The 20059-nt window shown below is 42.4% G+C and overlaps 1 protein-coding gene across 6 annotated transcripts in view; it reads left to right on the plus strand.

Moving 5' to 3' along the window:
- SLC35D4 (solute carrier family 35 member D4) overlaps positions 1-20059 on the plus strand; it is a 115709-nt gene that overhangs the window by 71984 nt on the left and 23666 nt on the right. For 2 of the 6 annotated variants that reach the window (XM_078780401.1, XM_078780398.1), the window contains exons 4-13: positions 6587-6680; positions 11111-11188; positions 13033-13061; positions 13427-13475; positions 13560-13608; positions 13695-13740; positions 13866-13901; positions 15829-15863; positions 19102-19171; positions 19338-19431. In XM_078780401.1, coding sequence (XP_078636527.1) covers positions 6587-6680; positions 11111-11188; positions 13033-13061; positions 13427-13475; positions 13560-13608; positions 13695-13740; positions 13866-13901; positions 15829-15863; positions 19102-19171; positions 19338-19431 — 580 coding nt within the window. Of the gene's footprint in view, positions 1-6037; positions 6176-6586; positions 6681-11110; positions 11189-13032; positions 13062-13426; positions 13476-13559; positions 13609-13694; positions 13741-13865; positions 13902-15828; positions 15864-19101; positions 19172-19337; positions 19432-20059 lie in introns of those variants that run through there. The other 4 variants (XM_078780402.1, XM_078780399.1, XM_068120857.2 and 1 more) reach the window with 3 other exon arrangements.

A 20059-nucleotide genomic window follows, 5' to 3' on the forward strand; every position in this document is an offset into this window, starting at 1 on the left:
CGGGTTCTTGGCCGGTACCCCCTTGCCCTCCTCGAGGTCCGGAGTGACATTTTTAAGGGTCCAGTGACCTGTGTGGTAGTATCCTACTACCCTATACCCGGGGTCTCCTTGCTGATTGGCAATGATGCCATAGCCAGGGAGGAGTCATTGACTCTGACCTGTGGGGGGGTCCCTAGAGCCCAGAGTAAACAGGCGGAGAGAGTGGCGGAGTCAGACATATCTTCACTCTGGCCCGAGGAGCCTAGCGCCTCGACTCCAGTTTCCGACGGTGACGTTGCGTCAGCTGAAGTCCACCCGAGCCTCCCGTCAAGCCAACCTCAGGTGCCGTGCTCCTCAGGGACCGCTCCCGCCATGTCGCGATTCAGCAGGAACGCTAATGCTAAGGTATATGTGGGAAACCTGGGCAATGGAGCAGCGAGAGCCGAGCTAGGGAGGCTCTTCGGGCATTACGGACCACTCCGCAACGTATGGGTTGCTCGGAACCCACCTGGATTCGCAGTTGTTGAGTTTGAAGATCCACGAGATGCTGAAGATTCGGTCAGAGCCCTTGATGGAAGGTTAATTTGCGGATCGCGGGTGTGCGTCGAGATGTCGAATGGCATGTCGCGGCGGCCTCGTTTCAGACGCCCTTTGGTCCGCAGGCCGTTCGACCCGAAAGATCGATGTTACCAGTGCGGTGAAAGGGGTCATTACGCATATGACTGTCGTTCTCGACACCGGAGGAGAACCCGCCGCTCTAGGTCTCGGTCCGTTTCCCTCCTGTAAATGTTTCCCCACCTTGAGTTTGGCTCCCTTGTTTCTCTATTGTGCTTTGGGTGAAGTGTAACTCTTGTGGGGTAGATGTTAATGGGGTGTATGGTGTTTAATATTGTGTGTGAAAAAAAAAAAAAAACTGGTTCATTGTTTACCCTGTTAACGCCTGTTAATTGCCTGTTGCGTTAATAAGTGCGTTATTGTTGCGTTATTGTGTTGCGCCATTGCGTTGCGTTGTATTGTTGCGTTGTTTCGTTATTGTTGTTAACAAGTGTTAGTAATTGTTAATTGCGTTAATTGCCTGTTAGCAATTCCCGCCATCATCTTGCCATGTGATTTGCACCTACTACAAATACTGGTTTTAAAAACGCCGTCTATTCGACGGGGTTTTTACTTAGGGGGGGAGGACTGTGAGAAACCCCCCGGTGAAACCACCTTTGTTCTCACCCAAATGAGTGCCCCGCCCACCACTGACGTAACCTCCTTGGAGCCTCACGCGATTGGGAGGCGAGTCGGGACGTGATTGGTGGAGGGTCAGAGAGCGCGGCCGCCATCTCATGATACGGACGCAGCTCGGAGGTTCGAGGCCTCGAGGCGAGGGAACTTTCGTTACGCCTCACGACAGCGAGTTGTGCTGATCGTTTATAGTTATGGATTGTACGAGTGAGTGATTCCGGAAGAGAACGAGTGATTCCCGGAGATCGTAGATTGGAACTGTGAGTCCTATATTGCCTGCTTCGTGTTGGAGCTCCTGGCCGACCGTTCCTGGCGGCCTTGTGTGGTATTCCATCCTGGTATCCTTCGAGTCCCGGAGCTCGTCGATTGGAGCCGCGAGGATCTTACCTGCGTCTTGTTGGAGCGTCTGTGGCCGACCGTTCCTGGCGGCCTTGTGTGGTATTCCATCCTGGTATCCTTCGAGTCCCGGAGCTCGTCGATTGGAGCCGCGAGGATCTTACCTGCGTCTTGTTGGAGCGTCTGTGGCCGACCGTTCCTGCAGGCTTGTGCAGCCTATTCCATTTGTTACCTTTCATGGTTTTTGTGATCGAGCCAATAAAGCATCGTGCCTTACCCCTAGAAGGCCGATTAAAACACAATTGTGTTGATTACGTTTCTTTTGTCCACTCCGTGGATTACTTGAAGCCCGGACATTCACGTCCGTATTCCGTGCTGGGAACATTTACCAGGCGGGATCGCGACAATATATATATATGTATATATATGTATATATATATATGTATATATATATGTATATATATGTATATATATATATGTATATATATATATATATGTATGTATATATATATATGTATGTATATATATATATGTATGTATATATATATATGTATATATATATATGTATATATATATATATATATGTATATATATATATATATATGTATATATATATATGTATATATATATATATATATATATATATATATATGTATATATATATATGTATATATATATGTATATATATATATGTATATATATATATGTATATATATATATGTATATATATATATATATATATATATGTATATATATATATATATATGTATATATATATATATATATGTATATATATATATATATATATATATATATATGTATGTATATATATATATATGTATATATATGTATATATATATATGTATATATATATATATGTATATATATATATGTATATATATATATATATATATATACACACACACAAAAAAGCCTTTGACAAAGCTGCACATTAACTTGTCATCCTTGAACGGTAGCAGGCATGGAGACATTCACAACCCAGTCATGAGTGATCCTTACTTAATGCAATAAGTAATTGTTATTCATACATATTATGCCTCGCTCTGTTTCTTATGCCACACTAAATCTCACCTCGCTTTATGACGACTCATTCTCTGGTATGACTCACCTGGGGATTCAAGCCACTGACTTCTCAGACTCAGAGTGAACATCGTTACCGATCATTCACACCAAAGACATTCATAAATGGTTGAGGAGTGAGGGGGGGGGGGGGGGGGGTTAAGGCTTGGAGTGGGATATGGTAATGGCGGCATATCGAGCATTGTTGACTAACATGGATGAAGCCAAAGTCGTGAACAAGTACACATACATTCAAAGTACACCGCCCATGCCAAATAATTAAATATGCTGCAGCGCGGCAGGCGCCCGGCAATACCACAGTGCAGCTCATTGAGGCTGCATTGGGAGGGAGAGGTGTACACTAATTGATTGATCAATTGTATAATTAAAATCAATAAAAGATTATCACAAAATATTTTCATAATCAATTGGCTAATCGCATAACTAAACCACTAGTGCTTCATCCGAAGATGTATCTTTTAGAAATTTAATTAAATAAGTCATTTATAAATAATTAAATAATTAATTGATTACTCAATAAATAATTAATCGATTAATCAATAAATAATAGATGAAATGATTAATCAATAAATCAAAAATATCCTTGATAGCCACATCACTTGGTCACTCATGTCCAAATATTAGCTTCCCAGCTCAAAAGGTGCCTGAGATATTGGCCAAATGAGAAAGAAAATAAATAAATGATTAATAATGAAAATAAATAAATAATAATCATTAAAAAATTAAATTATTAATCAATTTGGTCAGAGAACACATAAACTACCACTATTTCATCAGAATCTGTAACTTTAAAAAAAAATTTTTTTTGTCATTAATCGAATAATTAAATAATTAATCGATTAATTGATTAATTAATAAATCAAAAATATCCTTTGCAGCCAAATCACCTGGTCATTGGCATGTCCATATATCAGCTTCCTAACTCAAAAGGTGCCTGAGTTAATGGTCAGAAGAGAAAGGAAATTTGATTAATTAAATAAGTACTTAATTAATCGCTAATAATTAAATAACTCCTCAATTGATTGATTAATCAAAAAAAAAAATCCGTTTTTGACAGAGGACTTGCTCACTCTTGTGCCGAAATTTCAGCTTCCTAGCTCAAAGGATGGCTGAGATATCGTCCGGACAACCAAGAAAGCAAACAAGAAAGAAAACAAACAAGAAAACAAACAAGTACACATACATTCAAAGTACACCGCCCCATGCCAAATAATTAAATATGCTGCAGCGCGGCATTGCCGGGGCGCCTCCGGCACCCGGCAATACCGCAGTGCAGCTCATTGAGGCTGCATTGGGAGGGAGAGGTGTACACTAATTGATTGATTAATTGTATAATTAAAATCAATAAAAGATTATCACAAAATATTTTCATAATCAATTGGCTAATCGCATAACTAAACCAGTAGTGCTTCATCCGAAGATGTATCTTTTAGAAATTTAATTAAATAAGTCATTTATAAAAAATTAAATAATTAATTGATTACTCAATAAATAATTAATCGATTAATCAATAAATACTTAATAGATGAAATGATTAATCAATAAATAAAAAATATCCTTGATAGCCACATCACTTGGTCACTCATGTCCAAATATTAGCTTCCCAGCTCAAAAGGTGCCTGAGATATTGGCCAAATGAGAAAGAAAATAAATAAATGATTAATAATGAAAATAAATAAATAATAATCATAAAAAAATTAAATTATTAACCAATTTGGTGAGAGAACACATAAACTACCACTATTTCATCAGAATCTGTAACTTAAAAAAAAAATTTTTTTGTCATTAATCGAATAATTAAATAATTAATCGATTAATTGATTAATTAATAAATCAAAAATATCCTTTGCAGCCAAATCACCTGGTCATTGGCATGTCCAAATATCAGCTTCCTAACTCAAAAGGTGCCTGAGTTAATAATGGTCAGAAGAGAAATGAAATTTAATTAATTAAATAAGTACTTAATTAAACGCTAATAATTAAATAACTCCTCAATTAATTGATTATTCAAAAAACAAAAAATACCGTATTTGACAAAGGACTTGCTCACTACTGTGCCGAAATTTCAGCTTCCTAGCTCAAAGGATGGCTGAGATATCGCCCGGACAAACAAACAAGAAAACAAACAAACAAGAAAGAAACCAGAGTGAAAACTGAGTACTCTCTTTCAGCGTGCGTCACTGCCGAGCCCCCTTTGGTGCCCGTCAATGACGATTTGCAATGCCTGGAGATGGCATAGGAAAGGAGCGGTGTACAACAAACAAGAAAGAAACCAGAGTGAAAACTGAGTACTCTCTTTCAGCGTGCGTCACTGCCGAGCCCCCTTTGGTGCCCGGCAATGACGATTTGCAATGCCTGGAGATGGCATAGGAAAGGAGCGGTGTACAATAATCATAAGGTTGTGAGAAAAGACAAACTACTCAGTGATGTTATCGTTCGTCTCCGCTTTGAGTCTGGGAAGTCGGCGGTTTGAGCCCTGTCCAAATCATACCAAAGACTCACACGTGCTGCTTCCTTGCTTGACACTCAGCATTTAAAAAGGATACAGCATGGACAAACAACCATGAGTTGGTAATAGCGCAGGCTTTGATGGGCCGAATAGCCTCCTCATGCGTCAAACTTCCTTGGAAGGGAACTCGTATTAATGGGGAAATTGTACATATTGTATACCAGAAGAGCCATCCGTCGCTTCGCTGACGGACCAATTAGTCTTCACATCTCTCTCTACTGGAAGGGAGGGGAGAGGGAGGGGCGGGGGAAGGATGGGAGGGGGAAGGGTACGAAGAAGGGGAGGGGGAGGGGGAGGGGAAGGGGTAAGGGGAGGGGAGGGAAGGGTAAGGTGAGGGAGGGAGGAGGGAGGGGAAGGGGAGGGGGAGAGATATACTGCATGTACATCGTTTTGGAGGGGGGGGGGGGAGCTTTGACAGGCCCTCCATTTTTTTGGGGGGTGGGGGAGGGGGTTACACGGTATATTTACAAAGATAATTCATGCCCCACGACCCCTCACACCCCTGTGTGAGGCCTCGGCCACATCGCCTATTTTACCCCCCACACAAAGTTGTATTTGTACCCTGAGTTTGGAGTTTGTAATTTAAAAGATGTGGCCGTGCATGAGGAACAAAGGCAGACAGCCACAAAGAGATAATGGTGTTTTATATATATATATGGGATTTAAACTGTGAACATGGTTGGGCCATGTCCTGCCTCACGAGCCATTGGTTCGGATCGATGCACTAAACCGGCCAACCCAAACGTCAAAATGGCTTTTTTATCTTTGACCATTTTGCAGCAACTTTCTTTGATATGCATCCTTCTGGGTTGGCATGATAGGTCAGAGGGCATTTCCCTTTGAAATGTCTAGTCTGAGCATGAATCCTGGTGTGGCTATAAACTATCACCCTGGTGTTTCGCAGGTGGGATGTTGCATCAATAAGTACACTCGATGGAATGGACGTTAAGCCAGATGTCTCGTCTGGTGGTATTAGTTGGTGGATGTCAGATATCCCACGGTGTCCTTCGCAAAGAGTCGGTGAGTTATTGCCGGCACCCTGAACCAATTACAAATTCCTGCTCTAACTACTGCTGTGTGAAGGCAATGGCAACCCTCCAGGTGTATTCCTTCCCATGAGAATAATTTGAAAACCTGTCGTCGGGTAGAATATCAACGAGATTGATCCATCAATCTTCTAATACTAGAAATACAGAAGCAGAAAGAGTTCAAATGGAATTCTCTAGATTTTCACTTCCATGGTGAAAAGGGAAAACGTGAAGTTATAGTAACAGGTAGTTTACTGTATTTAACTACTTTCACAATGGCAGGTGTTTAAAAGTTAGTTCATTGGTGGTGGAGGTCGAACACAATTGTTGCTTATTTCACCGACAAGTGTTCAACTGCTCGGGGGTTTGATTGTGTTCACTGTCATGACTTGTGGTGGTGAAGTGTGTCTTCCAGGACGGTACTCGTGCCGTGGCTTCCGGGTTCACTTTTGTACATCGGAATGATCTACTGCGGCTCTCGCGCCATGTCACAACTGGTGGGTCTTTTTCTCTGACCCGTGTCATGACCATGCGTTTACCACCATGATTGCAACTGGATCGCGCTTTCACCATTAATCATGTTGCCATCACCAAGTCTTGCTGTACCCACATGGTACATCTAATTTGTGCATAGGTCGTACACCTTTATACACTACATGCAATTTATATATATGCAGTCACGTGAAAAAGTAAGTACACCCCATGTAAAGTTTTGACTTGTTCAACATATTTCAACATACAGCTATTTGATCTTCATTTCAACAATATTGATAGATAAAGGTGATATAATATAACAAATATCATGATACATTTACATTTTGTAGTCAATTGTATAATTTAAATAAACATAAATGCAAACTTCGCATGTGGAAAAAGTAAGTACACCCCTACATTTACCACTACTTCAAACACCTAAAATTAGAATCAGGTGTACCATCTCAGGTGCAAATGATTAGGACATCGTTAGAGAGGATCTTGTAGGAACCTGTCTTATTTAAACCTCAGACATTTAGTTTGGTTTGCTGTTTGTTGTTGAAGTGTGTGGGGTCACCATACCTAGATCAAAAAAGCTCTCTGAGGCCTTCAGAAAGAAGGTTATAGATGCCGATGAGTCTGGGAAGGGATTTAAAAAGATCTCCAAACAATTTGAAATCAATCATTCGACTGTCCGGAAGATCATCCACAAGTGGAGAAGATTCCAAACAACTGCCAACTTGTTCAGGCCAGGCCGCCCCAGCAAGTTCAGCCCGAGAGCAGACCGCAAGATGCTGAAAGAAGTCTCTAAGAACCCTAGAATGTCATCACGGGACCTACAGGTAGCTCTTGCCACTGTTGATGTCAAAGTGCACGAGTCTACCATTTGAAAGAGGCTGCACAAATTTGATCTACATGGGAGGTGTGCCAGGAGGAAACCTTTGCTGTCCAGAAAGAACATCAGGGTAAGACTAAAGTTTGCCAATGAACACCGAGGCAAAGACCAGCACTTCTGGAACAATGTGCTCTGGACAGATGAGTCAAAGGTAGAGCTATGTTGCCACAGTACCAGAAGACATGTTTGGCGAAAACCAAAGACAGCATTTGACCACAAGAACCTTATACCAACTGTAAAGCATGGTGGTGGAAATATTATGGTTTGGGGCAGCTTTGCTGCATCAGGGCCTGGTCAGCTCACCATCATAGAATCCACTATGAATTCTTCATTTTACCAGAGGGTGCTTGAGGATAATGTGAGGCCATCTGTCGGAAAGTTGAAGCTCAACCGAAGGTGGACCTTGCAACATGACAATGACCCTAAACATACCAGTAAATCCACCAAGGAATGGCTGAAAAGAAAGAAATGGAGGGTTCTGGAATGGCCAAGTCAAAGCCCGGATCTAAATCCCATCGAGATGTTGTGGGGGGATTTGAAATGAGCTGTGCATGCAAGAAACCCCTCAAACATCGCACAGCTGGAAGAATTCTGCATGGAGGAGTGGGCAAAAATTTCTCCCAGTCGATGTCAGAGACTGGTAGACAGTTATAAGAAACGCCTACTTGAGGTTGTTTCTGCCAAAGGGGGCAATCCCACCTATTAGAGCCAAGGGTGTTCTTACTTTTTCACGTGACTGTATATACATATATCATTCTAACCACCGACTCACTGATATTAATGCTTGGTACCCTCCGGGTGTCGTAGAAAGCTGAAATTTGGCGTGCCAATGGCCATCGAAGCCGGTACACCAAGAAAAAAAAATCACAGAACCGTCGGAAAGTGGCTGTGAATGAAAATTTACATTTAAATAACCGTAAACACGTTAAAAAAAACAAAACAAAGAAAAACCTCAATCAATATTTAGCATTTAAAAATTGTAATTTCTACAACTGTATACTGTGAAATAAAAATCTCAATTGAAATTTACATAAAAACCGTAAATGCTTCTGTAAAATAAATAAATATTTCATCCACTGTATCGATATTAAACCTCAATCGATATCTAGCAGCAGGTCGGTGATGCTTGCCTGTAATCGTAAAGCTTGTATGTATTATGTATCTACCTACAAAGCACAGTTTTATTGCTTACACAATGTGTAAGCATACCCCACTTGTGTGTGTGTGTGTGTGTGTGTGTGTGTGTGTGTGTGTGTGTGTGTGTGTGTGTGTGTGTGTGTGTGTGTGTGTGTGTGTGTGTGTGTGTGTGTGTGTGTATATATATATATTTTTTTTTTACTGTTTAAAAATAAATAAATTATACACCATTTTAGTTTTTCATTACCTCATTCAGTCAAACTTTCGATCATTATAACTTCTTGTTGGAGTTGGAAGTTCTGGAACTGCCATTTGGTACTCTACGTAAAGTTCAACTCGAAATCCCCACTAACTCAGGATCCTGAGAAAATGATCCTCTTGTGATGTATAGTGGATACTTGTCCAGTCGGTGTCTGTTGTCCTTACAAATCAAGATCATTCGGACATTTGACAATGCAGGTGTCCAAAACCTTTAACTTTTGCAAAACATTAGGGGGCATCTACTTGTTACTTCAGCACACTAGAAGGGCACCGCCAGGATGGTAGAGCACACACCTCCGCCAGGATGAACTGTTTACGTTTTGTATCCCACTGATAGCCCGGATCTGGATCCTGACATTAACCAAAATCGAATCGCGTTGTTCTGTCATCTCTGCAACTCATCTACCAAGTTTTGTCATAATGCGTCCACAACTTTTTCAAATATCGCGCTTGTATATCGTTTTTGGCCTCATTTCTCAATGGTGAAGAATCACAATTTATTTTTTTTCATCACCATATAGGGATCCAAATCTTTACTAACATCTAATCGATTAGTCCTTGTCACACACATCCAACATGTCCACCAAATTTCGTCCGAAGCCATCAATTACTTCGTGAGATATCGTGCTCACCGACAAAAAGACCCAGAGTGGTGAAAACATAACCTCTGTGCACCTTCGGAGGTGGAGGTGATGAGCAAAATCTTTTCCCCTCCTCGAACCCCTCTGACTCAAGTCCCATATAAATGCTCCTCCCCTTTTCCTTCCCTGTGTCGATGTCCGACTAAGAACAACTTATGACTGCAAAAATGTCCAAATGCTTTTCTTTGGGTCCTGCTGTGTGTCACTACTATCAATCTCAAGCTCTGTATAATCTGCTGCACTTCAAGATATTAAAATGACGGGCATTATGGTAATTTTATTTCTAATAACAAAGACTGTTCATATGACATTACAAGCAGGTGCTGAATCATCATCATCCTGTTCTTCTTTTGTATGTAGCACAAGGCTGCGAGTATCATCATATTGGCTGTGGCTGTGCCGTTGATGCACCACCCTCTTGTAGGGTAGGGCAATAATTTGGAATTAAATGTTTGGCCGGTTAAATGATCGGTCACCTAATCCTCATGAAGGACACCGTTGGATCTTTAAGTCCCCAACTAATGTTGGCAGACTGGACTCAGTTTTACGTCCATCCGAGCGATGACGCACACATTGATGCCTCGTCCTGCCAGTGAGACACCAGGATGAGTTTGTAGCTGGGCAGAGATTCAAACTCAGGCTAGACCGCTCAGAAGCGAGTGTGCGTACCTCCATGTTGCTCGGCCATGCCGAATCATTGAGTATGTAGGATGCAAGTTTTGGTATGTTATAATAAATCGGTGTCCAGTCTGATGTAACGATAGCAACACTTGGAAGCCATGTACACGTTTACAAATCTTTTTTTTTCTTTTTTTTCCCTTTTGTACAAGATCGAGGCTCTTGATGTATACAAGATCGGTTGGGGATGAATCACTGTAATGTAAGAGCTAACATTGATCAATAAAAAAGACAAACTGACACATAAAATATAAGATAAAGAGAGCGTGAGACAAGATGGAGAGCAGGGACATCGGGAGATCTGTAGGAGGGAGAGGGCTTGGGGCGGGGGGGGGGCATGGGAAGGGGGAGTGGGTGGGAGAGGTAAAAAAAAAACACATGGACACTGCTAGGACTTCCAGGAAAGAAGTCGGTATTTCAAAAAAGTGTATCTGTGGTGAATTAACGGGGGTAGAAAAGATCAAGGTTTTGGATGGGGGAAGATGACAGATGGTGGTGAACAGCTGTGAAATGTATTTCAACCACAACCCCTTCAGCTCCCCCTCTCCTGAGTTTTCTCTTTATTTCATTATTTTCCCTCCTTAATTTGGACCCACTCCCTCCTGCTTTCATCATGGCAAACCCCACGCTGTAATTATAGTTTCAAATCTCATCGACTGTATCGATGTATTTGACGTTTCATGTGAACTTCAATCGGTCCGTTTTGTACAATTATTCTATTCTGGAATGAAATGCCTTTTCATTTGCACCACTGTAACGTCGTTGATAAAGCATATGTGCCCGTCTGTAATCGTGATTGTTCTGATATGAGAAAATGTCTCATTCTGTACCTGTCTTTCAGCCGATTCCAGTCTTCCTGGCTTTGCAGAGCGCTTCGGAATTGGTGCGCATTTTGACAACGGCGGTTATCTACGGAAAAGTGGGTCCATCAAACTTCACAACTCGAACGTCACAAATCCATCATCATTTAGTTTTAATTCTTGGCCAGATAATATTATGGACAGTAATTGCGGACACATTCGAAGGTAAGAGAGGGAGAGTTCATAGAGGGTCGGATTGGGCACATGAAAGTGAAGGTAAACTAGTAGGAGGGGAAATGGGGAGACAAGAGGGGAATTAATGTATGAAACATCATTTAGAAAATGTAAACCCACCATATTTTGTGGAAACGTGATATGTAGTGGGGCTTTTTTACGGATCCGTTGGTTACCTGCACCACAGAAGGTGGGCGGAGGTTATGTATTCACCCGTTTGTTTGAACCATCTGCATCTGCTGTCTGTGAGCACGATATCTCAAAACGTTGGGACGTTACAGTCAGCTCAGTCTTTTGGGACTACCACCGGTAGCATGTAACCCAGTGCTACCTGCCGCATGGTCGGGTTGTCGGTGACTAAACCGACACCCCTCACTGGCTTTGCTAGTGGAGAGGGTGCCTGTGACACCGTGCCACTCGTGCCAGGACCAAACAAGAGAAAAATGACCACAGTGTGGTCACCAGCTGCGACGTGTAGAATCATGAGGATATCCGTTGCAATATGTTCTTACCTCATACCAACGCACGTCCGAGTGTATGCGCATGCGCTATTCAAAAAGGCACCCCAACAACAAGAACAACAACGCAGTCCTCTCATAGAGCTGCTCGTCGCAGCTAAAAAGAACACCTGGCAAAGGGTGATTGAGCTCCCATAGGGCACCAACGGCCAAATGGTACGTGCTGCTTCCTTGCTTGAAAAGGATAGAACACTGACAATCCCCATTGGTTGGCATACATGGGGAGGAGGAAATTCCTCTTGAGGAAATGCCCCACTGAGTATGGTGAGGAAAGTGGCGCCATTGTTATGACGTCGCTGGTACCCAGAGTATCCCAGGAAGTGACGGCACTTCCCCCAAGCTCAGTGGCTGTGTTAGGTGCTTGTCTTGTGCGTGTGCGTGTGCGTGCGTGTGTGTGTGTGTGTGTGTGTGTGTGTGTGTGTGTGTGTGTGTGTGTGTGTGCGTGCGCTGTATTAGGACCCTTAGCCCAAGTATTTTAAAAAACGTTATGGTCACATTTGAATCAAACTTGGTGGACAGTTGGGTCTGTGACGAGGACGACATGATTCGATTTTTGGTTCAGGTCCTGAAAAAGGAATTTTTAAAATTGATTCTTCACCATTGAGTGATCGGTTCAAAAACAATACACAGAATGATTTTTCAAAAAGTTGTGGACGGATAAAGACAAAACTTTGTGGATGAGTTGGGTTGGTGACGATAACAAGGTGATTAGATTTTGGGTCTGGATCCAGATCCGGTCTATCAGTGGGATACAAAATGTAACTGTTCAGCCTGGTGGGGTTGTGTGTGCTCTCTTCCGAATAGAGTGCCGTTCTAGTTTCACATTGATCAATGACATTATCCTAGCCTCACATTGGACACATTCATAGTTTATGATCACCACTTTCCACATTTGATACATTAAATGGTTGGTACTAACTTTACTCGTGATGTTTGTCGCATGGCTGCATTTGGGGTTGGCCCGTTTCGCAAAACCATCTGACCAATATATTTCGCTCTTCATGTTGCGCTTCCGAGAGAAGTCTCACCGTCCGCTGTTCCGCAATCACAATGGTTGGTTTTCACCTGTTTTACCCCTGTGTAGTAGGCTCATGTGGTACTGACAGTCTGAAAAACAATGTCCATGTTCAACAAATGTGTGAAGGTATTCATGTCTACAAAACAAAATGACGTCTCGCCTCGTCCACTAATGCAACGTTTTCCTGTTCCAGCAGAGCATCTCCTTGCCTCAACTACCGGGGTAAGACAACCATGATTAATTTTTATTCATAGTCTTAGCTTGAAGCAGCCTGATCCTTGTAAAACTCGCACTCAATGTATGAGAAAAGATCCTGTGATGAATCTCTAGAAACTTTAAAGTCAGCACACTCCAGGTGTGCTGTAATGCAGGTGTTGTGAAAGTCATTTCTGGATATTAAAGAGTTCCATCTTGGAGTTTACAAGGCTACTTGTCTTCTTGAAGTGAAACGACAGTTATTTTGTGACTCGGCCGTAACAGTGATTACGATGTGTATGAAATGCACGTACGACGAAGGCCTCATTAATGGCAGACATCTGTTGCCATGTTCTTTACCTTAACCCACCCAAACGGACACCCTCCCACAGTCTCCTGTTGGTCGCGCTCTCGCTCTGCCTTCCATTCAGCGAGCCTCAGGTGAGCTGAGGCCTGGATCTTGGGCAGGTAACAGTATAGAGGTGTATTTGAGCAACCACATGACCCCCATCGTTATCTTTCCAGCTTGACGTTCAGGCCTGCAGGTGGGCCATGTACCACTGCATCTGCACAGGTGAGGTCTTATGGAGCTGCATTGTCCGTTTCATTGCGGAGTGCATCTTAAGGTCACTGACTCTCCTCTCCCCTCTCCTTCTTCAGGTCTTTACAAAACGTTTCAACTCTCGAAGAAAGCACTACCCCTCAGGTACGGTGACGAGTTAATATTAGAGTATGAGCTGAAATAAATGTTATAACATCTAAATCTTTGTCAATAATTATACGATGTGAATTGATGATGTGTGAGTGCTGATGCTGATGCTGTATTTGCAGTGATTTTGACCAGCATTACATCAACTGCATAGTCAGGTCAGTCAAATGTAATGCTGAAACTGGTCTGCGAGTCCAAGACTGGTTACAAAGTTGTAAGAAACCTTTGAATCCTGACTGGGCAGAACAATTACCTTAAAAAAAAGAGCAAATATTTGAATGTACTTCTTAAATATAAGTCAATCATCCTCTCCTTCCCTTTTTTGTATTCAAATTCAATGCCCGTGGAAGAGTTAGAACACAGAAGAGATCAGAAGTAACAGAACAAAAGTAGAACGTATCCCAGAGTAGACCAGAAAATCATAATACAGAATCACATTTGGTTAAAATAATCCGTCCACAACTTTGAGATATCCTGCTATGTATAGTTTTTGGCCCCATCTTCCAATGGTGAAGAATCCCTTAAAAAATTATAGTGTCCGGATCTTCATCAAATCTAATCATTTCGTCCTTGATCATATGTAACCTCAGCACCAAATTTTGTCGAATCCGTTTACACCCTTTTGAGATATCTTGTTCACAGACTGACAGACAGACAGGGGTGAAAACATAACCTCTGTCCACCCTCGGCGGTAGAGGTAAGGAACATTAGAGTGGGGAACCCACCAACAGCAGGGTTGAGGGACAAAATCTATGGAGGCTGGGACAAATGAAAGTTTATGGGGGAAGGACGCGTGGGGTGGATGAAATGGATACAGAAGGAAACTCCCACGAAGGAAAGAGATGGGGGGCGGGGAGAGGGTGGGAGGGTTACGACTACTACGAGGGTAGAAAAGATCATGGTTTTGGATGGGGGATGATCTGAGATGGTGGTGAACAGCTGTCTTGAAGACCTGGAGAGAAGATTGAGATTGAATACGGTGTGGAAGTTGGTGCTACAGGTGGGGAAAAAACAGAGGAAAAATCAGTGGAGGTGTCAGTGATTCTGGATTTTCACCAGAAGGGCTTGCTGGTGGACCACGTGTGCCCTGCAGAAACCTGGGAATGAGGGGTGGGAGAGGGGGAAGAGGGATAAAGCCCGGTAAAAGCAGAGGGTCCAAGACCAGGTGGTAGAAGACAGAGACCACCGACCTATCTGCGATGTGAAAGTGATAACCCCATCGACAGCTTCAACACGGGAGACTCCAATGATCTTTAAGGCCTTGGTCTGCACTGCGGAAAGCTTAGCAAGGTGGGAGGCAGAGACACCAGCCCAGAAAGGAGAGCAGTACTCCATCAAGCTGCAGATGAAGGCCTTGTAGGTGGATAGGAGTTCAGCTGAGCCAAGGAAGGACTTCGTACGACGGAGGATGCCGAGTCGGGTAGATTCCTGGATAATTCCTCCTGACGGAGGATGCTTGGCTTTGGAGGCCAACTTTGAAATGTGGTTTGCCGAAGAAAGATTGCGGCTGATAGTGAGACCCTGGAGTGAGTGACTAAACTTCCTCAAGAGGATTATTAAGAAGGTAGATAGGAGGGTTTTCCAGACGCTCCTTTCATAGATAGAGGACTGTCCCATACATACATATAGTATGCACCTGTTATTAAATTCCACCTTGGATCTTCACACAAACACTAATACTTCAAGGTAAGATGGAACTGCCAAAACCATATACTGGTCGTTGGGGCGCTGCCATGGAGTTTCTATGGTAAATAGACCCGATGGTGCACATCCTTTCTCCGGGCCATCATTCTAAGCAGCCATGGGAATCGAACCGACTGACACCAGTGCAGGCAATAGCAATGTGACGAGGCTTTATACCCACTCAGCACTCCACCAACAAGCTGTTCAGTACCTTCAGGGTAATTGTAACTCTCTTATTCTCTAAAGTACTGCTTCAAAGGATATGATATGAAGCAGTCTTTCTGCCAAAAGGATTGTGTGCTAAAGAGCCGATCGTGTTCGCCATCAAACGAAAACGAAATGCTTGTTGAATTTTGTTTCCCTGTGTTGTACAGGTTTTAATGGTGCTGTTTTTGCTTGCAGTGTGGTAGTTCTGTTGCTGGCATCCCAGCCACTCGGTAAGACCATATTTATTGAGCCGTGTCATTCTTTGGTGGGTGGAAAAAGGGGGTAGGTGTGGTTGGAGTCTTTTTAGGGATGCTGTTGTGGAGTATCTCCTGGGTAATTGTCGTTCCTTCTGATGTTAGGGGGTCAAAACGATAATAAAACGTTTTCTCCCTTGACGTTGGGGGGGTCAAATGGTTTTTAAATGTTGTCTCTGGTCAATTTACAGATGAGATGTTTCCACTAGTTTGTTGAACTGATTTTTAGCTTATCTGGAATTTGAATTGCAGATAAGGTATTGTCATCGTGCTCCATCCGTCCGTCCGTGTGTCACCTATTGCTGGGCCGGTCTGGTTGAAATTTGGCGGCAAATTTCCGCTCCTGGCTGGTAACAGTAATTGCAAAGCTCATTCTGGTCACGTGACCGGAAGTGTCAAAACGGCGGACTTAATAAATTCCTTCAAAAATCTTTCTTCAGACCCAGCAGACAGAATGCTTCCAAATTTGGGTTACAACAGGTCAAAGCCCAGATAAGCTACATGTCCAGTGATCCTATTTTTAATCTCCCCTTTTATATGCGTAATTTTGATGTCTGGTGCAATAGCAAATACATTGTGATGTGGAATGTTTGTGGAATGGTAAATCCACCTATTGGGCGATTTATATTTGAGTCGATGTTAAAATATAAAAATATAAAATATAAATATAAAAATAATATAAAATATAAAATATTAAAATATTTTATAAAATATGAAATATGAAATATAAATATAGATAAAATATAAAAAATAAAAATATATATAATTATTAAAAGATTAAAATATAAAAATATAATATAAATTTAAAATATAAATAAATATATAAATATAAATGTCAAAATAGCAATAATTAAAATTCCCATTTATTTATCTCGGGTGTTTTTTGTTTAAACGGAAACAGAGAAACCGTGAAATTCCAGAGCTTTCTTCTCCTACCTCTTCCCTCGACTCCCCAAGTTCCACACCCAGAGTTATAACTTTCAGACATTTTGCATTAACTTGCTGTTCTCAGCACTGGCTTCTTCTTTATGGTGTAAGGTTTTTTTTTTTTTTTTACTTTACTTCTCCTTTGGCAAACCCCCTCTGCTTGGAAGTCGGCAAACGTCACTCCCGTCCACAAGAAGCATACAAAAACAGACCCCAACTAGAGGGTTCATAGAACACATTACGCCACGCTGTCTTGAGAAACAAGAACATGGGTGGGGTCTACAAGCGGCAAATTAGATGGGTTGTGATGACTTAAAATGCCGTAATATTTTGTCCAAGTACTGCTAAGCAGAAGGGTTTTGAAAGTGACGAAAAGGTTTTTTGTTCTCCAGTCTTCCAGTATAGAATTCAATTGAAATAAATTATCGATTTTAAAGGTTGTAGAAAAAAAACATTATTAGTTTACCACCGTTGATGCAGCGTCTTTTACACCATCCTATTTAACATGTTGCATTGGTTATTCATGCCTGCTGTTTGAGTCCATGGCCTCCTTAAACAGTATGTTTCCTATTTGAAATGATTTTCAATCTTGTTTAACTGCCAGACAGACAAATAGAGTAAAAATATTATCTCATTCCACTGTGTGCATGCATGATCAGGACAAATTCAGAGGCAAAGTATGGCTAAACTCGTGTCATGTTGAAAATACAACATTCGATTGAAATGAAGTTGTTTCTCGATCACAAACTTGTGTTTGTAGACAGACAGAGAAGTGAACCAATTGCTTAACCCTGATTTTCGTTTTGCATGCGTGAGGTAACAACTATACAACACCGATCTTGCTTCCAATTACAAGCAGTCATGGAATCCATCATTGCTTCTGATGTCTTATTTTCTGTTTTGAAACAGCCTGATCTGTGAACATCAGTTTGGATTTCATGCATGCCCTCGATCTAAAACAGGATGTTAGGACCGTCTCCCTGGACATATATCGGGCATTTTGACACAGGCTGGTATCCTGCTTTGCCTGCCAAGCTCTCCACTTGTGGTATAGAAGGACACCTTCATTCCTGAACTTCTGACTTCCTCAACTCATGCAGTCAAGGTGAGGCCATCAATGATGGTCTCTTATCTGGAGGCTGGAGCTCCCCAAGGCAGTGTTTTGGGCTTAGTCGTGTTCCTCATCTGAATTAATGATCTCTCCAATGCTCTAGAAATCCCTCTTCCTTTTTGCAGACGACTCCATATTGTCATATAGTACCCCCATCCCACTGCGAGGCAGAGGGCAGCTGCATCTCTGCTGGTCTGGAAATGATTTGAACTCTCGTCTGACAACTGGAACACGTCTCAATCCCAGAAAATCGGTCTCGCCCTATTGCTTCAGATAGATTTCCAAACAAACCCATCTATATATTTCCTTGGTCATCCATTGGAAAAGGTCCAGTCTTGATTACCTAGGCCTCACCATCAATCATGACCTTTCCTGGGCCAAGCACAAAGCAAAGCTGTCCTCCAATGTCAGCCACAGACTGGGCAGTCGATTTCAATCCAAGCCTTTCGTTGTCAAATCAGAGCTCCTCATCCTATAAGGCCTTTGTCCATAGCTCAATGGAGTACAGTATTGCTCTCTGCTATAGGCTGGTGCCTCAGCATTGCATCTGCTTCTCCTTGATTATGTGGAATCTAAAGCTCTCAAAATTATTGGAATGTCCCATGATGAGGCTGAAGCACAAGGTCTGTTGCCCTCACATTGCAGGCATGTCAGTGGTCTCTTTTATACTGTCTATTGACCTACATTACTCCTTATGCTCTTTCAGCCCTCCCAGCAACTCTATGATAAATATGTTCTTCCAGGGACTTGCTTCTGATGAAACTTCCATATTCCAGGCTGACTGCACACCTCAAAGTTTATTCCTCACCTCTTCCGTCTATGGAACCACCTTCCAGAGGCTGTTCTGTCTCACTGTTCCCTCCAAGCAGGCAGCACCGCCATCTCTTGTCATCCCCAATTCTGATCCCTGATATTTATTATCCCCATTAACCTTTTATAATCCAGCCATTTTACTTGCTGAATTCAGTTTCTTCCCCTCCTCCCTCTCCTCTTTTCATGTTCGTTCATTCCCTTGATGTTTGTCCCAATGTCAGTTCTACTTTGCTTTTCCAGGAGCTTCACTCATGTAAAGAAAAATAAAAAGTGAGATCTAATAACCTGCTCCAAATCCCTTCGCAACAATGGAGGAATGTCTGTTTGGCTTGTAATAGCAATTGTATCGTTATTGTCTTGCAGGAGACACTGCGGAGGCATTAAGGTTTCCGCTTTTGAAGCTGCGTCGTTTTCATGTGGCTTTCGCAGCAAGGTCACTATTCCCTCCTCCTTGGTGGGACCATTGTCTCGGGTTATGGATGATAAAAACAAAGGACCAGAGAGAATATGAAGTGTGACTGATGTTGAGTGATTTTCATTGTTATTCTGTGTCTCCAAGGGGATGTCTGTGTAATGCTGGTTGTTTGATGGTTGTGCAGTGGGTTGTTGGTATTCTTGTTGATGCTGATGAGTATCTGGATCCAAGAGCAGTTCTCAGCAACAACCGTCTCGTTGTCTCTGATCACAGCTAAGGTGAGTCCTGGTCCCAGTTGAGCAGAGCATTATGAATTTGCAGAACATAGTTTTGGTATAAAATTGAAAACTGCTTCCTCCTCCACCTCCCCTCTCTCCATTCTTCTGTCCCTTTCTCTGGCTTTTCTTTGTTGTCCCCCGTCGCACAGCGTAGCGAAAGGGAGACTATGGCTTTCCCCTCCGTCCGTGTGTCCGTCCGTGCGTGCGGGCGTGCGTGTTTGCGTGCGTGCGTGCGTAAGCGAAGGACCGCATTCAAATTTGGTGTGTGGGTGCAACCCACGTCAAAATCCAAGATGGCCGCCGCCATATATGTCTGATGCCATGTATGTCTGAACCTTGTGAGATGAATATCTTGAAAAATAAGCGAAGTACCAACTTCTAATCTGGTGCGTGGGTGTATCTCGGCATAAGGAAGAACGCTATTGAAAATTGGGTCGCCACGTCAAAATCCAAGATGGCCACCGCCATGTATGTCTGAACCTTGTGAGATGAATATCTTGAAAAATAAGTGAAGTACCAACGTCTAATTTGGTGTGTGGGTGTATCTCGGCATAACGAAGAACGCGATTGAAAATTGGGTCGCCACGTCAAAATCCAAGATGGCCGCCGCCATGTATGTCTGAACCTT

Source organism: Myxine glutinosa, chromosome 6 (assembly GCF_964187855.1).
Source record: "Myxine glutinosa chromosome 6, kmMyxGlut1.1, whole genome shotgun sequence".
In the NCBI taxonomy this organism is placed as follows: domain Eukaryota; kingdom Metazoa; phylum Chordata; class Myxini; order Myxiniformes; family Myxinidae; genus Myxine; species Myxine glutinosa.